Source organism: Gnatocerus cornutus, chromosome 5, assembly GCF_029298725.1.
Source record: "Gnatocerus cornutus isolate USDA-ARS CGAHR chromosome 5, icGnaCorn1.1, whole genome shotgun sequence".
Taxonomy (NCBI): Eukaryota; Metazoa; Arthropoda; class Insecta; order Coleoptera; family Tenebrionidae; genus Gnatocerus; species Gnatocerus cornutus.
The window spans coordinates 8,495,820-8,517,958 of record NC_142237.1 but is presented as its reverse complement, the minus strand read 5'-3'; the positions used below and the strand labels follow the sequence as shown (position 1 = coordinate 8,517,958).

The 22,139-nt window shown below is 36.0% G+C and overlaps 8 protein-coding genes across 9 annotated transcripts in view; 4 read left to right on the top strand and 4 right to left on the bottom strand.

The window, feature by feature from the left end:
* The window catches only part of LOC148174124 (adenylyl cyclase 78C-like), a 46,511-nt gene that overhangs the window by 6,508 nt on the left and 17,864 nt on the right, over window positions 1-22,139 (bottom strand). Inside the window, exons 3-10 of one of the 2 annotated variants that reach the window (XM_088037813.1) lie at window positions 14,440-14,599; window positions 14,229-14,385; window positions 14,011-14,177; window positions 13,765-13,966; window positions 13,528-13,715; window positions 13,132-13,483; window positions 13,008-13,087; window positions 12,810-12,959 (exon numbers count right to left, since the gene is read on the bottom strand). In XM_088037813.1, coding sequence (XP_087893939.1) covers window positions 12,810-12,959; window positions 13,008-13,087; window positions 13,132-13,483; window positions 13,528-13,715; window positions 13,765-13,966; window positions 14,011-14,177; window positions 14,229-14,385; window positions 14,440-14,599 — 1,456 coding nt within the window. Of the gene's footprint in view, window positions 1-12,809; window positions 12,960-13,007; window positions 13,088-13,131; window positions 13,484-13,527; window positions 13,716-13,764; window positions 13,967-14,010; window positions 14,178-14,228; window positions 14,600-22,139 lie in introns of both variants that reach the window. The other variant, XM_088037812.1, reaches the window with a different exon arrangement.
* LOC148174131 (uncharacterized) lies at window positions 14-1,390 on the bottom strand. Its single transcript, XM_088037818.1, has one exon. It carries the CDS (start codon window positions 1,331-1,333, stop codon window positions 101-103), a length of 1,233 nt encoding a protein of 410 aa, XP_087893944.1. The 5' UTR covers window positions 1,334-1,390; the 3' UTR covers window positions 14-100.
* LOC148174130 (uncharacterized) lies at window positions 1,334-2,803 on the bottom strand. The gene is made up of 2 exons (XM_088037817.1): window positions 2,751-2,803; window positions 1,334-2,702 (listed from the first exon to the last, which is right to left on the bottom strand). Exon 2 carries the CDS (start codon window positions 2,693-2,695, stop codon window positions 1,439-1,441), a length of 1,257 nt encoding a protein of 418 aa, XP_087893943.1. The 5' UTR covers window positions 2,696-2,702; window positions 2,751-2,803; the 3' UTR covers window positions 1,334-1,438.
* LOC148174129 (uncharacterized) lies at window positions 2,929-4,877 on the top strand. The gene has a single exon (XM_088037816.1). The coding sequence runs from the start codon at window positions 3,021-3,023 to the stop codon at window positions 4,875-4,877; it is 1,857 nt and encodes a 618-aa protein (XP_087893942.1). The 5' UTR covers window positions 2,929-3,020.
* Window positions 5,003-7,106, top strand: LOC148174128 (uncharacterized). The gene has a single exon (XM_088037815.1). The coding sequence runs from the start codon at window positions 5,126-5,128 to the stop codon at window positions 7,088-7,090; it is 1,965 nt and encodes a 654-aa protein (XP_087893941.1). The 5' UTR covers window positions 5,003-5,125; the 3' UTR covers window positions 7,091-7,106.
* LOC148174127 (uncharacterized) lies at window positions 7,210-9,526 on the top strand. The gene has a single exon (XM_088035397.1). It carries the CDS (start codon window positions 7,316-7,318, stop codon window positions 9,524-9,526), a length of 2,211 nt encoding a protein of 736 aa, XP_087891523.1. The 5' UTR covers window positions 7,210-7,315.
* LOC148174126 (uncharacterized) lies at window positions 9,713-12,336 on the top strand. The gene is made up of 4 exons (XM_088035396.1): window positions 9,713-9,795; window positions 9,876-12,098; window positions 12,172-12,198; window positions 12,270-12,336. The coding sequence occupies exons 1-4, from the start codon at window positions 9,713-9,715 to the stop codon at window positions 12,334-12,336; spliced, it is 2,400 nt and encodes a 799-aa protein (XP_087891522.1).
* On the bottom strand, window positions 19,457-21,114 carry LOC148174125 (uncharacterized). The gene is made up of 7 exons (XM_088035395.1): window positions 21,106-21,114; window positions 21,024-21,040; window positions 20,917-20,944; window positions 20,550-20,606; window positions 19,743-20,496; window positions 19,596-19,617; window positions 19,457-19,553 (listed from the first exon to the last, which is right to left on the bottom strand). The coding sequence occupies exons 1-7, from the start codon at window positions 21,112-21,114 to the stop codon at window positions 19,457-19,459; spliced, it is 984 nt and encodes a 327-aa protein (XP_087891521.1).

The following is a 22,139-nucleotide window of genomic DNA, read 5'->3' as shown; positions in this document are numbered from 1 at the left end:
CAATACTAAGTCAAAACAGATGCATCTTTGTTTTTATTAAGCTAAAATTTATTACAATACAACAAAAGACGTATTAAGATAACATTGTGAAGAAAAACAATCACTGGGCTTTATCCTCGTAAAATTGCCGCAAATCTTCCATTGCTTCAAAATTCATTTTTCGAAAAATGGGATCAGTTGAATACAAATCTTTGATAAAATCGTACTTATCCCCAAACATTACACTTCTTGCTTTGTCAGGATTGGACAACAACTCGTTGATAACACTGTCGGACATCCCAACTATCTGAAAACGTGTTATCGCTTGGATCAAAGCAAATTCTTTATAATATTCGCAAGAGTTGGTGAATTCTTCTCGAGACAAAAGATTGGTATAACCGAATTTTCTTAAGAGAATGTTTAGTTCTTTATAGTAGAAATCCAACAGTTTTTGCAAGTGCTGACTTCTTTGTTCTCTACTTGTAACGAAATGGAGGAAAGTCATCACGTCTTGAGCTGGAGGAGCGTATCGATACGACTGAAAGTCAATAACAACGCAACTAACACTATCTACTTCTTTTTTAAACATAAAATTGTTGTTCCAAGGGTCACCATGACAAATGGCGTTCCTAAATTTCGTTGATTGTCCAGTCAACTCTTCTCGTACTTCACAGCTATGAAAAACCTTCTTTTTAAAGATATCTTTTGAAATCCTTTTATCTCCATCATTTAGATCGATTAGTGCTTCAATTCCACGCTTTGTCGATTCGATTGCTTTCTTTACCGAACTCTTAACACAATGAGAAGTCTGTTTGAGTTGTTCGAAATCGTTCAAAAGTTTGACTTGTTTAGTTTCTTCTAAAATTAGTCCAGAGGCGTGAAGTTTTGCCAGAGCTACTAAGGCAGCTTTGATGTAACTAATTTCGAGTGGTAATCGAGATGGGGGTGTTTTGTACTTCTTCAGGGTAAGATCCTCGAAGGCCAAGAATTCTGTGGTTGCGAAATAACAAGAAGGCACTACATCGTCAAGAAGGTCGATGGAGTGTTTCTTTAGTTCTTGGTGGAAGTATAAGTAGAAACGTTCTTCTTTTAGAAAGGCGTTGATCTGAAGAGCTAATTTGCGTTGTGACTGCAGGGTTGGTAAGGATTTGATGAAAAAAATGTGATTTTCTTCTTTACCATTGCGTTCGATTGATATTTGAAGGTTGGTGTGATCGCCTAAGTATCCTCTAATTTGGTCCAGACGACGGTGTTGAATACTTCTTATGGCGAATTGGTCACTTTGGAGTTTTGCTTTTATGATGTTGGAACAATCGGAATGAGACACTTTCAAAAAGAAACAATTATTTTCCATCGAAAATTAGCAGGAGAATGTCGTCTAAGATAAGAGATAAAAATAACGATAAAAGCGAAAGATTAAAAATACTTCAAAAAGTAGTTCAATTATCTACATACTTATTTAATTGGAGATGTTTACAATTTTCTTAATTCTCGCCTCGTAAAATTCTCTGAGATCCGCTATTGCCTCGAAATTTCTCTCCCTGAAAATCTCATCTCTTTGACAAGTCGTCTTGAAAAACTCGTACTTGTCTTCAAACAGCACTCGATTTGCTCTTTCAGGATCTCCAAACAATTCATTTGCAATTTGATCCGATAAAATAACGACTTGAAAGTGAGTCAGAGTCTGAGTCAACGCAAATTGTTTAAAATAATCACAGCTCTCAACAAACTCTTTTCTACCAACGCCAAGAAACCCAAATTGAGACACATTTCTTTGCAGCTCTTCATGGTAAAACTCCAGTACTTCATCCAAATGCAAACTTCTGAATTTTCGATTTGTTACCAAATAAAGAAAAGCAAGAACATCTTGTGCTGGTGGCCCATACCGATACGTCTGGAAATCCACAAGAACACAACTCACTCCAGTTTCAGTTCTCTTGAAAAGGAAATTCTTCGTCCACGGATCAGCGTGACAAATCGTATTTCTATACTTCATCGATGGTTTCGTGAAGATTTTCTGAAAATCGCATCCTCTTACTGCATTCTCCTGGAACACGTCTTTGGAAATCAGCATTTCGTCTCGATGTGTGATGTCGATTAAAGCTTTGATTCCTGTTTTGCTTGATTTCATTGCACGCTCCGTCGAATCCGTCCCCAAATAAAAGCTTTCTTTAAGCTCCTCATGGAAATTATCAGTCAAACGAAACGATTTCATCTCTTCTAAAATTAGACCACTAGCGTGTAATTTTGCGAGTGTCACTAAAGCCGCTTTCACATAATCAATATGTAGAGGATCTCGAGATGACAGAGGAGCAAAACCGTGAGCTTTCATGTCTTCGAAAATGAAAGTGCCGCCGTTGATGTGGTAACAGGTAGGAAGAATCTTGTCCAAGAGACGGATTCCGTGTTCTTTTAACATTGGAACGAATTTATTGTAGAAATTTTCTTCTTTGAAAATACCGTTGATTTCAATGAGAAAATTTAGCTGCGATGGAACGCTCGGTACAAATTTCACGAAGAAACTGAAGACTTCTTCACGGCCGTTGTGGTCAATAGTAACTTTAAGATTGCAGTGCTCCCCCAAAAAACCGTTGATTTCATCAAACGCCAGTTGATTCCAGGCTAAAATTTCGAAGTTTTTACTCCGGAGTTTGGCGTATATCGCTGAGTAACAATCGGAAAAATCGAGTTGAGGTCCATTAAATTGTTTCTCCATTTGTTTTCTAAAATAACTCATTAATTTTATATTTTCTCGAAGTATACATACACACGATAATTGGCACCAAAGTCGCGCACTGATTGTATCAACTCAAGTCAATAAAACAAGCACTTCTGGTTATAATTCATAAATTGTTCCAATTATTTTAAACGCGCATTGTTCTCATTTAATAATAACTACAATTTAATAAGATCGTCGTGTTCATTTTAGGTGTTTCAGTTTGTTCTCGAGGGTGACAACATTGTTATATTTTTAAAAGTGTGGTTCTGAAGATATTGTTGATTTTCGGTTAAGGAAGTTTACGAAAATTATCTCATTAAATATGCCAAACAAAAATGGGAACTTCTTGGACGCAGAACATGTAAAAGTCGTGTTTGACGTCCTGGTCAAATTTCATTCCGAAACTTTCATTTACGAAGAAGTCAAAACGAAACAAATGGGTCTACATTTCAGCTTAAATCAAAACTATGATCTGGATCAGTCTCTGTTAGATCAAAAATCAGAAATACAGTCTCTAATTCCATCTTTGGTTATTGAAGACTTAGAAGACTTAGAAGAACAGTCTCGAACTTTTAGAAGAACGCTTTGTCACGGAAATGTCACCACAGAAAACCTGAGATTCAAATACGAAAATCAACTTCCAATCCACTGCAGAATGTTAAATTTCAAACCAAAATACGTCTCACCGGTTTACGACGTGTTACATTTACTTTTCTTCGCAACAACAGAAGAATTGAGGCAACACCACTTCGAAGACTTGCTGCTCTATTACCACACTTCTTTAACTGAAGATTTCAAAACCCACTCTTTGGACATCGATGCGATTCTTCCGTTCGAGCAATTTCGAAAAGAAGTGCACCATTTTCTTCCCATCATAAAAATAAAAAAAGCTCTGGAATGGAGGGACGAAGAGTCTTTTGCTCGAGTCCGAGAACATTTCGCGTGTCCCATCGTCTCACGCGAAGACTGCTATAGCATTGTTAGAAACAAAATCAAAACTTCAAACTTCGAATTTTTGTCTTTTGTGGTAACTTCCTACGGCCAAGTTAACGGGTACTTGGGGAATTACCATCAATTATCTCTTAAAATCCGGCACAATTTTGAAGAAACAATCAACTGCTTTATTAAGAAAATGCCTACAAACGCTTCTGCGAAAAACATCGTTCGAGAAACTGGTTGCTTCTTCAAAGAAATCTTCGTCTACCAAACTCTAGTCCCTCAACTCCAAAACATGAAAATTGAGGCAATTAACGGGTGTTTGCCGACTTGCTACTTTCAACGATTCGAAGATCTGGTGATTTTCGACGACGTCACTAAGAAGAATTTCAAGACCCTCCCAGCACAAGTTCCTTTTAATCGTCATCTTCTTACATTGACATACAAAAAATTAGCGGCGTTCCACGCGTCCACTTTGGTTTTTGAAGAAAAAATGGGTGGAAACCACCGGTTGGGTGTTCAATACAAAGAGTTCCTCCAAGAAATCTTCTTTTTGCGTGACGACACTCGTTTGGGAGCTCGTGTGATGCAAGTGGGTCTCCGTTCAGTCATCGACGTTATAAATTTATTTCCGGAACTTAAAACTGAGAGCAACCAAAGCAATTTTAAGAAAGTCTGGCCACGTTTACAAGAGATTTTCTACGAGGCTGTTAAATCTTCAGATCGGTACAGAAATGTGCTCTCTCATGGAGACTTGTGGACCAACAATATCATGATTAAGTTTGATGGAGACGAACCTGTCGACTGTCTCTTTGTTGATTTTCAAAACATCAGGTATTGTCCTCCTGCGCATGATTTCTTGTCAATTTTGTATTTAACAACTGGTCCAGTCGCTAGAATTCAATACGAAGAAGAGATGAAAAAAGTTTACCACGAAGAATTCTTAAAAATTGTGACTCTGCATGGGTGTAACGCTGAAGAAATTCTCTCCTTTGATGAATTTGAAGAAACCTTGGAGTATATAAGACCTCAAATGATCATTCAAAATGTAATGTACAAAATGTTTGCGCTCTGCACGTCTGAAGAGATTTCTTCACTTTTGACTAACGACAAAGTCTCCAACTTTGTCTTTTTCGAAGATCGGAAAGAGTATTTGAAGAATATTTGTTCGAAATCCACCCGCGTTAAAGGCGCGCTCCGCGATTGCATTGTAGACTTGTATTCCTTGTGCGAATCCATGTAGTTATATAACACATGTATGGTTAATGATAAGATTACTTTGAACCAAATACAATAACCTTGATAAATAAAGCGTGGTTATCATTATTTAAACTTCCAATGACCTTGTTCTTAGCACTAGACGTGACTTGCTCGCACAAAAGAAGTAAAGTAACGAGACTTTCGTTTTACTACTCGTTGTTTCTCTCTCATTCCCTTATCAAACAGGTCACAGTCTAACATTTATACCACGTATGTCTACATCTCCGCGAAATGAGTGATTTACAATTCACGCCACAAGACTGTGATGACATTCTCAAACACTGTCTGGCAGCTCCTAACATCCGAACCAAGGATTTGGAGATTATCCCTCGTCAAAACAATTACATTTTCATAATCACAACAGAACAGGAGAGAGTTTGTCTGTACGCCAAAACAAACTCAAAACCGCCACTTATCGACAAAATTTTCTATGAAGATTTTAAATCAGTGCTAAAACCATTCAAACCGACAATAACACCAAAATTTGTTTGTGGTAAGTCTGAATTGTTATTCTTTGAGGACTTGACCTGCCAAAGATTCCAGACGAGTCCAGGATTGTTCGATCTGAAGTTTATTAAGAAAGTCTTCAATGTTCTTGCGGAGGTTCACGCCGCGGGTTTCGCGTATGAAGAGGTAAAAGGAGAGAAACTGGATCAACAGTACGGACTGGAGTATTGTAGTTTTGATCTAAAAGAAGCGGAGGATTTGTTGTGGTCATCGATAGAAAACAAAGAGAGATTAGAGGAGGTACGACTAGAATTAAAGACGAGGCAGTTGTTCAACTGTGCGAAGACGTTGTGTCATGGTAATTTAACCAGAAGCAATATTTTGTTTCATTACGCGAATGGAGCTCCGGATCAATGTCGGTTGGTCAATTTTAAACCACTTTATGCTTCACCAGCTCATGATGTACTCCAAGTTGTGTTTTTGAACACCGACGAAGACTTCCGCAAACACCATTTGGACGACGTTTTAAAATTTTACTACAATTGCTTAGAAGAAGAATTGAAGAAATATGATTTTGATGTTAACAAAGTTTTAACTTGTGAAGACTTTAAATTGAGTTGTGATAATGTTCTACCTTTGATTAAACTACAAAATGCTCTGTTGAAGCCAGACGAGACGAAAATTTTTATGGGAATATTTGACTTTCCACGAATTACCAAAGAAGACTGTTATGCCATACTGAAAAATGTGATGAAATCTTGTGATTATGATCTTTTGTCTTTCCAGACCACGTATATTGAAGACGACTTCAGCAAACTACTGACAATCAAAATTAAAAGTTCTTCAGAAGACAAGACGATACGTTGTGTTGTGAAAACTCAAAACACTCAAGATTCCTTCTCTCGAGAAGTGTTCATTGTTTGTACTTTTCTTCCCAAGTTGCAAGAATTAGGAATCAGTTTGATGAACGACATATTACCAGTGTGTTGTTTCCAAAAACCTAAAGACATAGTTCTTGAGGATTTGTCCCAAGACTATCAAACTCTTTCTGATTGTAATTTTACGGCCCTTTCATTGATTGTAAGAAAGCTGGCTAAATTTCACGCGGGCAGTATCGTGTTTGAAGAGAAAATGTCAGAGAAACTGAAGAGAAATTATCGTCTAACTAACGACTACAAGTTGCTGAACACGTCTTTTTTCAACAAAACCACCGCCGCTGCAGAGTTATTCCCAGAACTCAACTCCGATGGTTTCAAACAGTTCGTTACACCTTCAAATAGTTTCTGCAATGTTGTGTCCCATGGACTTCCATCAAGTAAAAATATTTTGATCAAGTTTAATGGTGAAACTCCCATAGATTGTCGTTTTATTAATTTTGAAAACCTTAGATACTGCCCTCCAGCCATTGATTTTCTTTCGGTCATGTACTTATCAACAGAAGAAGCGTCCAGAGAAACTGAAGATAAATTGAAGAAAATATACCACGATGAGTTGGGGCGAATTCTCGCTTCGTACAACTGTAGCGTGCAAAATCTTTGTCCTTTTCAAGAATTTGAGGATAGTTTGCTGCGCTACAAAATGGCAGTTCGAGTTGAGACTTTTCTGCACAAAATCCAAGAGGTCGCTTCTGAAGAAATAAATTGGAAAGCAGTTTTAAAACGAAAGTGTGTGGACCCGACTTTCAAGGCGCAACTCAGAAAAAATGTACTTGAATTGTATAATGTTTTGCCTAAAGATGAGACCCAATAAACTTCATATTAATGTGTTCTATTGATTCATTGATTGTCCGTTTTAACTATGTACTTCCATCTTGCGCCCTTCATTTGCTTTATGCGATGAATTGGTGTTAAGTAAAGACGTCATATCATTTTAGTGACTATTTATTTTGTTTTACAGAGATAATTTTTATTGTTCCATTCGTTAACTTGTAGTCATTACCGTCAATTGTGAGTGTTTGGTGTTTTTGACGTAAAAATGTTAAAACCTGAAATAACCCGTCAAGATTGTGATGCTATCATTAGAAATTATCTGAAGACCGAAAACGTCGCAACCATGGACTTTACATTAGCGCCCCTCTTCAATCATAATTACAAACTACAGATTAACACGTATCATCAACGTCAGAGGACCACAGTCAACTTTTGCGTTAAATCTCTCGTATTTTCAGAAAGTAAAAACATCTTGGATCACCTGGAAGAAATTCCCAAATTTCGAGGAGATATAACTCCGAAACTTTATTACTCAACACCGAATCTCTCAGTTTTTGAAGATTTACGATCGCAAAATTTCGTGTTTCTTCCTAGTCTTTTTAACCTGGACCACCTCTTTATGGCTCTGACGAAATTAGCACAACTTCATGCTGCCAGTTTGATTTTTGAAGAAGATCAACGAAAACTCTCAAAGAAGTTTCGACTGGATAAAAAGTACGCACTGCTTCACATAAATTTCAGTTTGAAGGATGTCACCAATTTGATATCATCGGTCGTGGAAAATACAGATTTATCAAGAGTACTTGAAGATTTAGAAAGAAAACAATTTTGCTCCAAATTCAGGAAAACCCTGTGCCACGGGAACTTGCAGTCCAAAAATTTGATGTTCAAAATTGAAAATGGAGCGCCGACAGATTGTAGACTGACTAATTTAAAATCGAATTTTTACGTCCCACCAGCGTACGACGTTCTTCAATTAATTTTTTTTAATTCAAGTGAAAATTTGCGGCAACATTATTACCATGATTTGCTCCAACATTACTACGAGGCCCTAAGTGCTGAATTGAAGCGATACGGCGTCGATGGTCCTAAAATAATTTCATACGAAACCTTTCAAGTTAGTGCCCATCATTGTCTACCATTGATTAAAATAGAAGTGGCGCAACAGATAAAAACCGAGCAAGCACTACAAGAGATGAAGATAAGTCTTCTTAATTCGCTTCTTTCTAAAGAGGATTGCAACGCGATAATTCAAAAGAAGATTGGGAGTGGGAATTACACTTTTGGTTCTTATAAAGTGGTTTCTTTGAGTGACGTCAGTGGATTCCTGGGGGACTACCACAAATTGCAGATTAAACTAAATTACCAGTCGCAAGAAGAAACCATCAACTGTTTCATTAAATGCTCGCCCAAATCTGGAATTCCACGTGAAATAGCAGCAGATTTGGAAACTTTCACAAGAGAAATTTTTATGTACGAAGTTTTAATTCCGCAGATGAAGAAATATGGTGTTAATATCATCGACGAGTGTTTACCAAGAAGTTATTTTTACCGACCAGAAGAGTTCATTGTGTTTGACGACTTGGCGCTACTCGGCTATAGAAATTTAAACGCTCTTGAACCATTAGATTTCCCGACAATGATTATGCTTACTAAAAAGTTAGCGAAGTTTCATTGCTGCTCGTTGCTTCTTGAAGAGAAGATCTCAGAAGAACTGGGTAAACCGTACCGTTTGATTGACGCTTACAAAGAATATTTCAATGAACCTCTGTTCTTTGAAGATGAAAAACATTTAGGAGCGAAGAGTTTCATGACTGGTATCAAATCAGTTCTGGCAGCTATCGATTTATTTCCAGAGCTATGTAACGAAGCAACTCGTGAGAACTTCAAAAAATCCTGGCCGAAGTTGAAGGAGTTGTTTTACACAGTCACCAAAACCTCGGATCGTTTCCGGAATGTCCTGAATCATGGAGACTTATGGACGAGCAATATGATGGCCAAGTTAGAAAATGGTATTCCAATTGACTGCGTTCTGATTGACTTCCAAATTGTTAGATATTGTCCTCCTGGTTATGACTTGTTGTCTGTTCTTCATCTAACAACAGACCGCGCCACAAGATTAAAGCACGAAGAGGAACTCATTGAGATCTACTATGAAGAAATGAAAAGAGTTCTTAACGATTTTGGATATTCAGTTGAGACGGTTTATCCATACGAAGAGTACGTTGGTTGTCTGAAGTATATGAAGCCTCAAATGGTTTTGCAAGCCAGTGTAGATTGCGTTCTTACAATGTGCACCCCGGAAGAAATTTCTTTATTTCTTGCCAATGAAGAACAGTGCAGATATGTCTACTTTGAGGATAGAATCGAATTTCTGACCGCTATGTGTGGAAAGTCAGCCCTTTATAAAAAGAGGATTCAGGAATGTATTCTTGATATTTATGATTATTCTAATTCCATGTGCTTAGAAAAATAAATAAGAATATTTTATTCCATATCATTCTTCTTTTGGAATATTTTAATTATATGCAGTAGTATGATCTTTCTTGTCCTTTTAACATAATTCACTATAAGACTACATTTTTTGTAAAACTCTATTGTCTTTCAATAAACAAACTTGCAAATAAAAACTTTTAAAAACTCTTTTGTTGCTGCATTAGATATGCTTTGTGTAGGAATTAATATTATTTATCGCCATTTAATTACTGTTGATATTTTCCCTCAACAGACTTTTATATTTCCATTGTTAACCTTATCTGTAACAAATTATTCCAAAACCTTATATAAAGTTAAAGATAACTTTCGTTACACAGTTTCTCCTTCAGAATGTGTGAAAAAAATATTACGAAAGAAGACTGTGCCAACCTTTTAACAACATGTTTAAAAACCGATAAATTCAAATTAATTGACATCAGCACGCAGAACTCAAAAAATCAAAACGTTGAACTTAAAATCCTCGCTCAACATGACGGCAAGGAAGAAACATTCCGTTTTCTCGTTACGCCAGGTTCGAATCCTTCCTTAATAAATCAAATTATTTCCTGCAATTTCAAAAAGATAATTCCAAATTTTAATGGTGAGATTGCGCCAAAATTTTATCAGACAGCAAAATTTGGATTTTTTGAAGATATAGGTTTTCAAGGTTTTCAACGCTCCCGAATAGAATTATTCGATCTGAAACATATAAAAATAGTTTTGGAAGTTTTGGCGAAATTCCATGGCGCAAGTTTTGTATATGAAGAAATCAAGTCAAAAATTGGCAGAACACAATTCCGACTAAAAGACGAGTTCGAGGTAAAACAATCCAATGTTGATCTAAGAAAAGCAAGAAAACTAATCTCGTCTCTACTTGAAGACAACAGTGATGAAAATGTATCAAAGGTTGTTAGAAATCTGCAAGAACGACTCTCGTCAACTAAATTCAGAAGAACTTTGTGTCACAACAGTTTGGTGGTGAACAACATCATGTTCAAATATGAAAATAAAAAACCAGTTGACTGCAGGCTAGTCAATTTTGGACACCAATACGCACCCCCAATTTGCGATGTTCTCCAAGTGATTTTGTTTAATTCTGACGAAGAATCACACCATCATTTTCATGTTTTATTGAAGTATTACTACGACTGTCTTGACAACGAACTAGATAAGTATGATCTTTACATTTCTAACATTTTGCCAAGTGATGACTGGCAAATACAAGCCCATCATTTTTTGCCTTTGGTAAAATTGGAAGGCGCTCTCAGCAACAACACTTTATGTTTAAAAGAACTGAAGGAAGATCTAAACTGCGCAGTGTTGTCACGACAAGACGTATACGAAGTCGTGTCAAATAAACTGAAAGTAACTAATTATGACTTAAAAACGTTCGAAGTAAAACATCCGGACTCAGTCAGTGGATTTCTTGGTGCCTACCATAAACTCCAAATCAGAGTTGGGCTTAACAATGAAGAAAGCGTTATTAATTGTTTTGTTAAGTGCATGCCTACAACAACCGCATCTAAAGAAGTTGTGCAAGACAGCAACGGTTTCTGCAAGGAAGCTTTTGTGTATCAAACTCTCATTCCAAAATATCAAAAAATGGGAATTGGCATTGTCGACGATTGCTCACCGGCGTGTTACTTCCACAGGCCTAAAGACTTAATGATATTTGAAGATTTGGGGTTCTTCAACTACGAAACAGTTTCATCGAGAAATCCTTTCGATTTTGAGACTCTTTCTTTGGTGATAAAAAAATTGGCAAAATTCCACGCAAGCGCTTTTATTTACGAAGAAAAAATGTCAGAGAAATTGGGTCGACAATACAGAACAAATGAAGAATACATGGAATTTTTCAAAGAAGCTATAGTTGTAGATGACCAAAATCATTCTGGTGGTAAACTCATGGCGACAGGTCTAAACGCAATCCTCCCATCAATTGACTTATTTCCCGAACTCCAAACAAGCCAAAATGTGGCAAACTTGGCGAAGTATTGGCCCAAAATGAAGAATCTCTTTTATTCCACATTAACAGCATCAGATCGTTTCCGAAATGTGGTCTCACATGGCGACTTATGGTCCAGCAATATTCTCATCAAATTCAATGACAGTAAAGCAATCGATTGCCGTTTTGTCGATTACCAACTGCTAAGATATTGTCCTCCAGGTCATGATTTCTTATCAGTGCTGCATCTAACGACGAATCGTACCACTCGTCTAAAGTACGAAGAGGAACTCAGAAGAGTTTATTACAAAGAATTAAGTTTTTATCTCGACTTGTATGGTTATGATGTCGCTGGAATTCTTCCCTACGAAGATTTTACTGGTGGTATCGACTTGATGAGATGTGAAATGTTGATTCAAACAGCAATTTATAGCATGTTTTGCATGTGTTCTGAAGATCAGATTTCTTCAATGTTGTCCAGTGAAGAAGAAAGTCAACGCGTTTTCTTCGAAGATCGCAAAGACTTTATAGAACGAATGTGCAAGATATCAGAGGTGTACAAAACGACGTTAAAGGAGAGAATTCTTGATATTTATGAATATTGTAATTCCACTCAAATCAAATCCTTGTAAAATTAATAAAATTAATTCGTCTGGTGTTGCGTTAACAAACATTTTTGGTTGATTTGGCAACGTTTCAAGCGCAGGATTTCGAAACGAACATATTAAGTTTTCGCCACATTGTACAGCAATTTTGGGTTTATAAAAATGAAGTGCAAAAACAACAAACGTATTTTCAGTGAACAGTACGGAGAAGCTAAATCATTCGACGCCATGCATGAAATTAAATTAAAAAACGGGACATGAGCGTCGGCCAAAGGCACAATTTCAGTTCAATAATATTTTACTGTTTGCAAAACTAATTATAACCGTAAAATATTTTGACGTCATGAAAAAATGTTTAAGGATGTGATTTCTTCAACATCCCGATTTTGCATTGTTAATTATCTTTTAGATTTATTTTTGCATGTGGCTCGGCGCTTACATTGTTTATAATACAGCTTATTCAACGAGCTGAAAAACTTTTTTTATAATGCTGTCATCGAAAACGATAATCCGGAAAGTCAATAGGTTCACATATGACTTAGCGCTTAGTGACGGAGTTAATACCAACATGCATAAGATTATAAAAATTTAAAGATTACAGTACTCGCGCGAAAAGCTCATAGCGAAAGCTCGCTCACATGCAGCTGAGATCCTTTCGGCACTTGTACTGTAGAAACCTATTTTTTTCACCTACACAAAATTTTAAAGATTTCCGCGATTCAAAGATTACTTACTTGAGTTTTATGCCTTGTATCTCTTATCGCTTTAATCATATAAAGCCCCATTTCTACACTGCAATGAGCATGATCTGAGCGAGGCGTTGGTAAACCTGACACACAGTAGTAACAATCCCCCAATAGTTTAATTCTTAGGCAATGATTTTCCTACAAAAACAATTTAAATAAGATTCTTCGCCCAAAACGCGATCTTACCGCTGCAAGTTTATCGAATCTCGCAAATAAATCGTTGAGGATTTTGACGAGCTCCTGAGCACTACACTGACTAGCCAAAGCTACAAACTTCATTAGTTATGGAAGGAAGAAAAATAAATCTTACCTGTGAAGCCTTTAATGTCTGCAAACAATATGCTCACGTTTTCGTACCGATGAATATAAATTTTATGAAACTGATGAGGTTGAAACACGCCACCTCTTTCTTCCCTCTCGATGTCTTTGATCATTTCCTTCGCGACGAAATCTGGTAGTACTGAAGCAAGTAGCTTTTCTTGCTTGTCATTCTCGCTTTGGGTACGATATCGAGTTTCCATAGAGCGGTGGGTTTCCAGGAACGCTTTTCTTTGACTTCTGTCGGTTAGATATTTTGTGTACATCCCCGCGAAGTTTACAGCGAGGTAAAGGATACTGTTGGCTAGAATTCTTCTAATTTTGCACTCGTTGTCGTCTGATGACTAAAAGGAGTTACTATTGAACTGAAATGAATGTTAGTACCTACTCCACAGTAGTTTTCATCAAAAAGTTCCACCGAAATGACGATAATATGTCCCACTGCTGATAAACATCCAGCAATCATACACCATCGTAAAGGTAAAGGAAGCATCGCGTATGGGACAAATACCGTGAATAAAACGTACCAAACCAAATCTTCTTTGATTGAAAATCCAAACCCATAACCCACAAAGCCTAAAATTAATCCCATTATTCCAATTTGTGGGTAGATTTGAGATACAACTTTGAGTGGTGAGAAGCAACCAAGTGCACACTGCAGCCCAGTGAAGGTAGTTGTTGGCAAAGCACCTCCACCATCCTAGAATACAAATGGCAATGTTGATGGACATACCGGAAACGGACCACACGATTGGATTTTTTACTCCTTCGTCTATAGTCAAACCTGCGTCTTTTTGTTGGGCCACCCAAACGACAATCAAAGCGGCCTAAAAATCCCCATTTGTAAATGAAGTGGGTAATTGAGGTTTACCTTCAAAAGGAGGTCAACGATGTTGACGATGATCAGAGCTTTCTGGCGTTGGCGATGGGAATATCGGAGATATGCTAGTTCAAGATGTTTCGATTGGAAACTGTTGGTCAGACTGGGCCAGTAGATACCTTTGTACATGAGGCCCCGTTTGAAGACGCTGGCAAAATCTGAAAGAGATTTGAGCTAAAAGGTGTAATAATGGTACTTATAAATGATACCTTCTTGTGCCGCCTCGATGGACTCTTCAATCTCATAAAAGTCTTGGCTATACCCATTGAAATAGTCCATGCTTTCTTCTAGTTTTCCGTTCTTGAAGGAGCTGTTGTTGCTGGGAGGCCCTTGCAAATGGTTGCTCAGACTCATGTCGGTACTGTCCTGCAAGAGTACTCCTCTACAACAGTCTTTCCACCGATTTCCATAATTTGGTACCTGCTTGACCACCCCCTTAGATTCCTGCTTCGTGTCGTCCATTTCTTTCGAGTTCATCATGGCGAAAGCTATAGAGGCAAAGTCCCTTCGCTTTTTTCTCTCACTCGATAACCTTTTGACGGCATTTTTCCAAAGGACCTTGGTCCGGTACTCCTTTCGTCTGTAAATAAATTCAGGGACGTTAGACGGTCAGATATTTGCATCGGTGTTTACTGAAAATGAATCGATGCGGTGATTGTGCAGTCGAGTGCTATCAGGTATAAAACAAAAGCAATGGGGATATTCCTGAAATAACGTGCGTATTATTATAACAAATTTTTTATCGCGCATATGGTCCATCTGCTTAAAAAATGCTTACAGCCATCACAAAGCACGAGAGCTTGTTTACACTGTTAATGATATATTTTTTATCGCTTAATGCATTTGTGGGATCGATAGGAAACCCAACTGGTCTTACTCACAAAGTGGAGAGAGTAGAGGCTTCCCCGAAATGGGGAGCAACAAATTGACTCGGGTTACACGAAAGGATAAACCATCGTTATGGAACAATGCCTGCCAAATGATGCGATTTGACTCAATAGCTTTTTTAAGCACAGAATAACTTAGCAGTCACAACGTTTCCAATTTGGACAATGAACATTTCATCCCTTTGGGTTATTTCGAGTGTTCCACCGCTAAACCCTAGATTAAGGAAAAATTACCCCAATTAGTTCTATCAGACAGATTTTCCACATCGATATTCACGTCGCCTCCACTGGCCAAGAACAACTACAGCTTATTGAAAACTTAATTCAAGTCTCCCCATTTCTCCGTTTTAACTAATTTATTTTTGGTTACACTGTGATGAGTTTTTAGGGAGACTTAATGGAGAAATAAATACGCTTCGTTAAACGACACGAGTAGCAAAACACCGCAGTCTATTTATTTAAAAACGACCTTTAAGACCGCCACGGAGCGATGGGGTGAGGAATTTTGTTGAAGGTTTTAAAAAAATCGACACTGATTGGACGAGCGGCGGGCATTCGAAATTATCGATTCAAGTTGAAAAATAAAATGCAAATAAACGTAATTTGGATGTTTTTTTAGAACGACTGGTGACACTGAAAATTTTCGTGTGGTCAAATGACACGGAAAACCAGACGGTTTAAATGACGAGGAACCATCTTAAAAAACTCAAGAGATTTCATGTCGTTGTGCAGTCTATGAATTTCCAGTATCGTCGTTGCTTTACTGCAATATGTAATAACAATAACACGATGCTATGAATTGACTGTTATATGTTTTCAGAAAATTGAAGATGTTTTTTCAACATGTTGTGTAGTTCTTTTATTATTATTACTTACCACGCAATCTTGTCTCTTCGAACAGTTTTTTTAATTTATTTTTTGTTACAAAATCAGGTTTCCCGTTTCGTTTCATAACACGGAATTCGATCAGAAGGTTTTAAATGTGAAAAAGACAATTGGAAGAACAACGTTCTATACAATAATAAGCTGCCAGAATCTCCTTAATTAAAATAATATTGAAAATTGGATAATCGGTTTCACGTGTTTTCTTTATTTTCATTTCTGAATGTATTTCTTATTTTGAAACTCGTGTTTTCTTCTTATTTTTCATCGCCGTTGTCTTCTTCATAAAGATTTTTTTATTTGTTTTACTTAGAAATGATCAGGTAAAACCAAAAGAAATTTAACAAAGTTGTTCCTGTTTAGAAAATGAGAACAGAAATCAGTGCCTACAGAATTGTCCAAAATTAATTTTTCTTCTTCTAAATTCTTAAAAAAATTATAACTATTAAAAATACTGTTTCCAATTATACACTACTTTACAAATTTACATTTTTTTCTTATATTTCAGGATAAAATTATAATTTTCTGGTGCAAGCGTCCACTGTGATCACAAAAATCTATTGCGGAATAATTTTATGTATTAGGTTTAAAAAAAACTCGTGGACAATAATTTGTGAGTAAAATGATTTAGAAGATGCAATATTTTTTAAATTTAAAATTTGAATTCTTGGCTAAAACCTGGCATAAATACTTAAAATTTGATTACAAGCAACTTTTTTTAATAACTTCAAACGATATCTCTGAAGCGCAGCAAAATATTGAAAAATGCTTCTATTAAAAAAAAAATGCAGTAGGTTGACTTTGCAAGATATTTATTATTTTTTATTAAAAAACCACCTACACCGCACTCTCCACTTTACAACCGGCAACGTCGTCGATGGTGACTTTTTGGTGATAAAATCAAATAGGTTAGTTGCCTAATTGACAATTTGATTACACAAAACGGGCTTTCAGGCTGTCTTTTCACTATTAAATCCTTTAATTTGCAATCCAACAGGCTGTAAAAGAAACGTTTTTAACGGAAACACTGCCTAATTTTCAGAAATGTCAAAAATTTGACAATTATTTTCTCACCAAAAATCTCCATAGGCAACGTTGCCGGTTGTAATCCAGTCCAGTAGTAATGCAGGGGAACATTGCGGTGTTGGTGGTTAAAAAAAAAACGGACTTTAGTAAGCGTAGTACTCTCAAAAGTTCCACCATGGCCTTCTCTTATTGTGTCAAAATTCTTAATTTTACTCCAAAAATAAACGAAGATATGAGCTTGTAGTCAATTAAGAGAGACACCCTGTATAAGTAAAAAACCAGACATGATTTTTTTTCTGCTTTCAGTTTTGAATTGTCCTTAAAAAACTATTCTGGATTTAACCCTTTTTATTGTGGGATATAAAACCTTGTAAACTAGTGTTATTAGTATTAGGATAGAATAAATTTTTTATGCAGTAATCAATTATAACGATTTAACTTGCAAATTGTATTTAGAAAGTTCACCAACTTCTCGTAAGAATTTCTATTATCTAATTGCCTCGACAAGCCTCTCGTGAGTCCAACATTTCAGCAAACAGATATTCGATGAAATACAACCCGATTGTTTGTCAGAGATGTCCCTAAATTTAGTCCTAAATTGACGATAGCCTAGATAAGTGGAAAAGAGCTTCATCACACCTTATTAGCTTAATAGAGATCAATAATATGTCCCCACACGTGTTAGACAGGGTGTTATGGAAATGACTACAAAAAATTTAACTATTTTGACGAGCCGCCTGCCGACCGCGTTTGAACCTTCAGTAAAAGAACAAAAAATTACAAAACGACTTTATCAGTGCGGTGTTGTAATTCGATTAGTGTCCAGAGATGAACGGTGGTGTTTACATCGGTTGACGCGTTTTTAAAGAATTTTCAAAATTTCGGACTTCAGTTCCATCCAAAATTCAACCCTGGAAGAACAGGCACTCAGTGAGTATTGCAAAGATTTAGTTTAAATTTTTTATTGATCTTGACACAGGGATCTAGAAAGACATTTGCTTTGAGAAACAAAAAGTCTTCTGTAACTTTTGAATTAAGAAAAGTCCAAATGTCGAATTTTATTAGCAGTTTAAAGGTTTGCAGCTCTTTCACACACTCTGTATCTGTTCATCCTTTTGCCTCGAGCACACGTAATACATTACATGTCGAGATGGCATTAGTGATAAACAATCGTGACACTGCCATTAATATTATTAGAAGGGCCTCTTCAGTACACACAAATTTTGTTAAATTTACTCTGTTTTTCCAAAGAGAGTCAAAATTTTATCAAACGTGAATACGATTTAGCCAAACAAATTCACTTTTTTAACTAGTAGTGTTAATTAACGGATAGCACACCACAACAGCATCGTTCCATTATGTAATTAGAAATGAAATTCAATCCGCAAAAATGGCTTCAAAGGTAAGACGCTCATCAGTGCAACAAGCGGAAATGGGAAGGAAGAAGATTACACACACGACTGAATCAGAATTCTTCCGCAAACCGCAGTCCAATTTGTTAACAAGTCGCTTTGACATGATTTCCTTTAAGTTTGAGGTGACTTGAAGTCTTTTTAGTCGAAACCACTGAAGTGCAGCTGCAAGTGTGCATGTGACACTTTGAGGGCATAAAGTTCAGAGTTGTTGTTGAGTAGCGCTTGAGTTTGAACCGAAAACAACTTAAACTAACGACAAAGTTCGGAGTCTTACGACTGAAAATAAAAGAACAATCTGTATACTACAAAGTGTACAATTTGTTGTTTTTGTAAAATTATGTTCGGATTAGCCGGCGCAGCTTTTATCAACCCCTTTAGTTAATGACACAAACATGCTAATAAAGTCGAATAAAGTTGTTGTTAGTTTAACCCTGAGACAATGAAGTAACCCCCATGTTTGGAGAGCACAGCCAAAGTTTAATATGCAACCAACAATACAGTGTAAGGAGACATCTCGTCCTTATTGTGTCAAAGGCACAATTTCCCTGAGTGCGCTCAAAGGCCGTCTGCTGCAGGCTCCAGAAGTAATTTTGACGCTCATTCAGCGTCCTATTACAATTTTGTAACGATTTAACTCGTGGTCTTTCGCGCCAACTTTTCCTCGAGAGATTATTTCATTAAACGACTCTTATAATAATTAAAAGTTTTCCTTTAAACGAAAAAGTTTGAGGTAAGTTTTGAGGCGATCATAACAACTCTAATCACCGAGAGGTACAATTAATACGTCTATAGTTAGGGTCAAGTAATCAATTTTGGTCATTTAAGGACCGGATTGCTCAAACAAAGGTAATAGGACAAGTTCGTGCTTAAATTTAATTACGAGAGAACTCCGAACAGTTCACAAAATCAATTATTCAACATGTAAATATAGGTATAAACTGAATTGATGTTATTTCACGAGACTAATCCCAGCCGGGACGGAAATGAGTTCTAAATTTAAAAACAAAAACGACCGCGAGAAACTGACGGCTGTCAAAGTGTTAGGTATTAAACAGGGACGTCTAGAAATTTCAATGATATTCTAATAAAAAAGAAGAAGAAGTACTCAAGTTGTTCAACTAAAACGGGTCTCTCTCTTCGGATCATTTTTAATGAGGAGCACAATCATAAAAAGTCGATTATTAGCTTTTTCAGTCAACAACACTTCAAAATGAACGAACGAAATGATTAATCAGGATAAATTGACGAATTCCTTGGAGCACCTGTATAAAAACCATTGTAGGAACAATTACAGAAATTTGTAATAAAAGAACGCACGTTAATTCTACCAACCTTGTTAATGCGGGAATTTTAAATTAAATATTGCTGAGAGGGATAATGCTTTATTACTTATAAAAAAAAATTACAAAATTGATAAAATATACATTTAAAAATAAAAATAAAATAGTCGATTTATTTAAAAACTCAAAAACATTTTAATTAAAAATTGAAATTTCGACTTTGAATGGGTTACATAATTCGAAAGTCACCGCTGCACTAGTTTTCAAATTTTCGTAAGGAATTACTTCAACTGGCATATTTCCATTACTTACTTTATAAATGTAGCTGCGGCTCTCATTGTTTATTACCGCAACCTTCACAAAAGATAAATTATGTTGTGTAGAAAATTTTATGTGGATAACAAATAAGGATCCCGTGTAGCGAACCAGTCGCATACACGAACCCACGGACGAAAAAAAATTTGTACTCCTTTTTCTACCCGAAAATTCGTAGATCTGCGCTTCGTGACACATCACAATGTGTTCTAGAAGTTGTTCTTTTGAAAACTTGAAAACACATTTCGGACACTTCAGCCGCGAAGTCACGACTTCTGCATTAGGAACCACATTAGGAACCACAATGTGTTCTACAAGTTGCTCTTTTGGAAACTTCAAAATACGCTTCGTACGCTTCAGCCGTGAAGTCACGACTTCTGCATTAGGAACCACTGCTTCTGCGTTGGAAGCTTCTGCTTCTGCCTTGGGAACCAAATCGGGTTTCGGAACAGCATCAGGAACGAATAGTGCAGCTTGAAAAGCCTCAGCAATGTGTTGCATAACATAGTTTCTGGCAGACGTTATAGGCCCCCGACAGCTTCGACAACGGTTTAACTCTTCGGCACACTTTGAGCACATGGTGTGCCCGTTTTTACAGATGCGGGTTTCTTTAAGTAATGCTTTACAATGACATTTTAAAGCATCGATTATTGGATTCTCTGCCATTTTCCACTAAAATTAAAATGGTTTATGAAATGAGAGATTACTTTAGTTGGTTTACTTACGATGAGCCTCTTTTGCACGCACTTATTGGGACGACTGATGAGACGACTTTGTTTTTGCTAGTTTTTGTAGAAAGAAGAAATACTTGATAAAAGTTTAATGGTGGGAAGGAACGGTGAAACGCAGTTATTTATCTGAATAGACAAAATTCTGATAAAGTTCTGCGTTTAATTCAAAATTTTGTAATTTCTTGAAAATGTTGCACTAAAATTACCAAAATTACGAATTTTAGGAAAGGACTAGGTGGCCCTCGAAATTCTGTAAATCTCGCTTTTTTTCGTGGACCGCGTTTTTCCGTGGCGTTAGATATTAATTTGGGATTGTTTATTTGTTATACTATGGAATAAAGAAGAACGTTGACGCTGTTGCTAAGGTAGTATCAGTTTGATTGGGGTTGCTGAGACGCAACTCTGATTTGCAATGCCGCAAGCCAACATGAAATCGGGCCCTTAGTCCATAAAAAAAGCAAGTTATACAGAATTCCAAGAGCCACCTAGAGTAGAGTTTATTAAACTAAAAGACTTCAAAATAAGAATATAATACCACCTAATAACCTACTTCTTCCATTTTTAAAACGAAACGACTAGATGAAATTTAAATTCTTACCGATATTAACAATATTGATTTTCTGAAAACTATTTTGGGAAACACTCAATGACTCATCGTTTTGAAAATTCTCAGAATATTTTTAGCAACAATGGGCGAATTACGGATTAATAGTCGATAGTAAAACGCCCCATGAAACTTTACGAAATAAATAAACAATGGGAGTAAATTCTGTTAGTATAGGCGTTAAATAACTGCTTGTCGATTTAAATTTTATCTCAGATAAGTGTCTGTTCTTAATAACGGTTGACAGTTTATCCATTAATGAAAAGTAAAAAAAACAGTTATATATCACGTTTATTTTAAACTTTACTTTCTGTAAAGTACGAGTTGAATAAATACAAATAAATTTAAAAAAATATTCTTTATTGAGTGAGTGGCTGGTGCCATAAAAAGACTTTTTGAACATGTACTTTCTATTATTATATTATTACACATAATTATTAAAAATTATCAGTCATTAAATCTCAAAACTAATAAAATTTAACAACTGATTTATCCTTTCTAAGCAAAAATGAGCAGAACTTCACTAAACCACCATTTTTTATACAAAAATTAATTTATTTTTTAGTTCTGATTTTGTTCAGTTTTCTTTGGATTTTTTATGGTTTTCATCTTTTGATTAAGAATTCAGCTTTGATTGAAAGATTTTTAGTTGTTAAAATTGTTTTGTGTTCAAAACTAAACAATGTAGATTTAGATGTTTTTATTAGTTGCAAATTTTTTTTATGAAAACTAATTTTACATGCATATAAATTGCTGTGAAAATATTATTAAATTGGTACCTACATTAAAAAGTTATATCCATCAATTATTCATTAATAAAACAACATATTGAACAAAATGATACAATATTTTAACTAGAAGTAGTTTATTTAGGGATCTAATAAAATTGATACTTTTATTTAAAAATAGATTTCTACTTGACGAGGCCACAAACACAAGTTTAATTTTTAATTCCTTTGAAGATAAGTACGATTTTATTT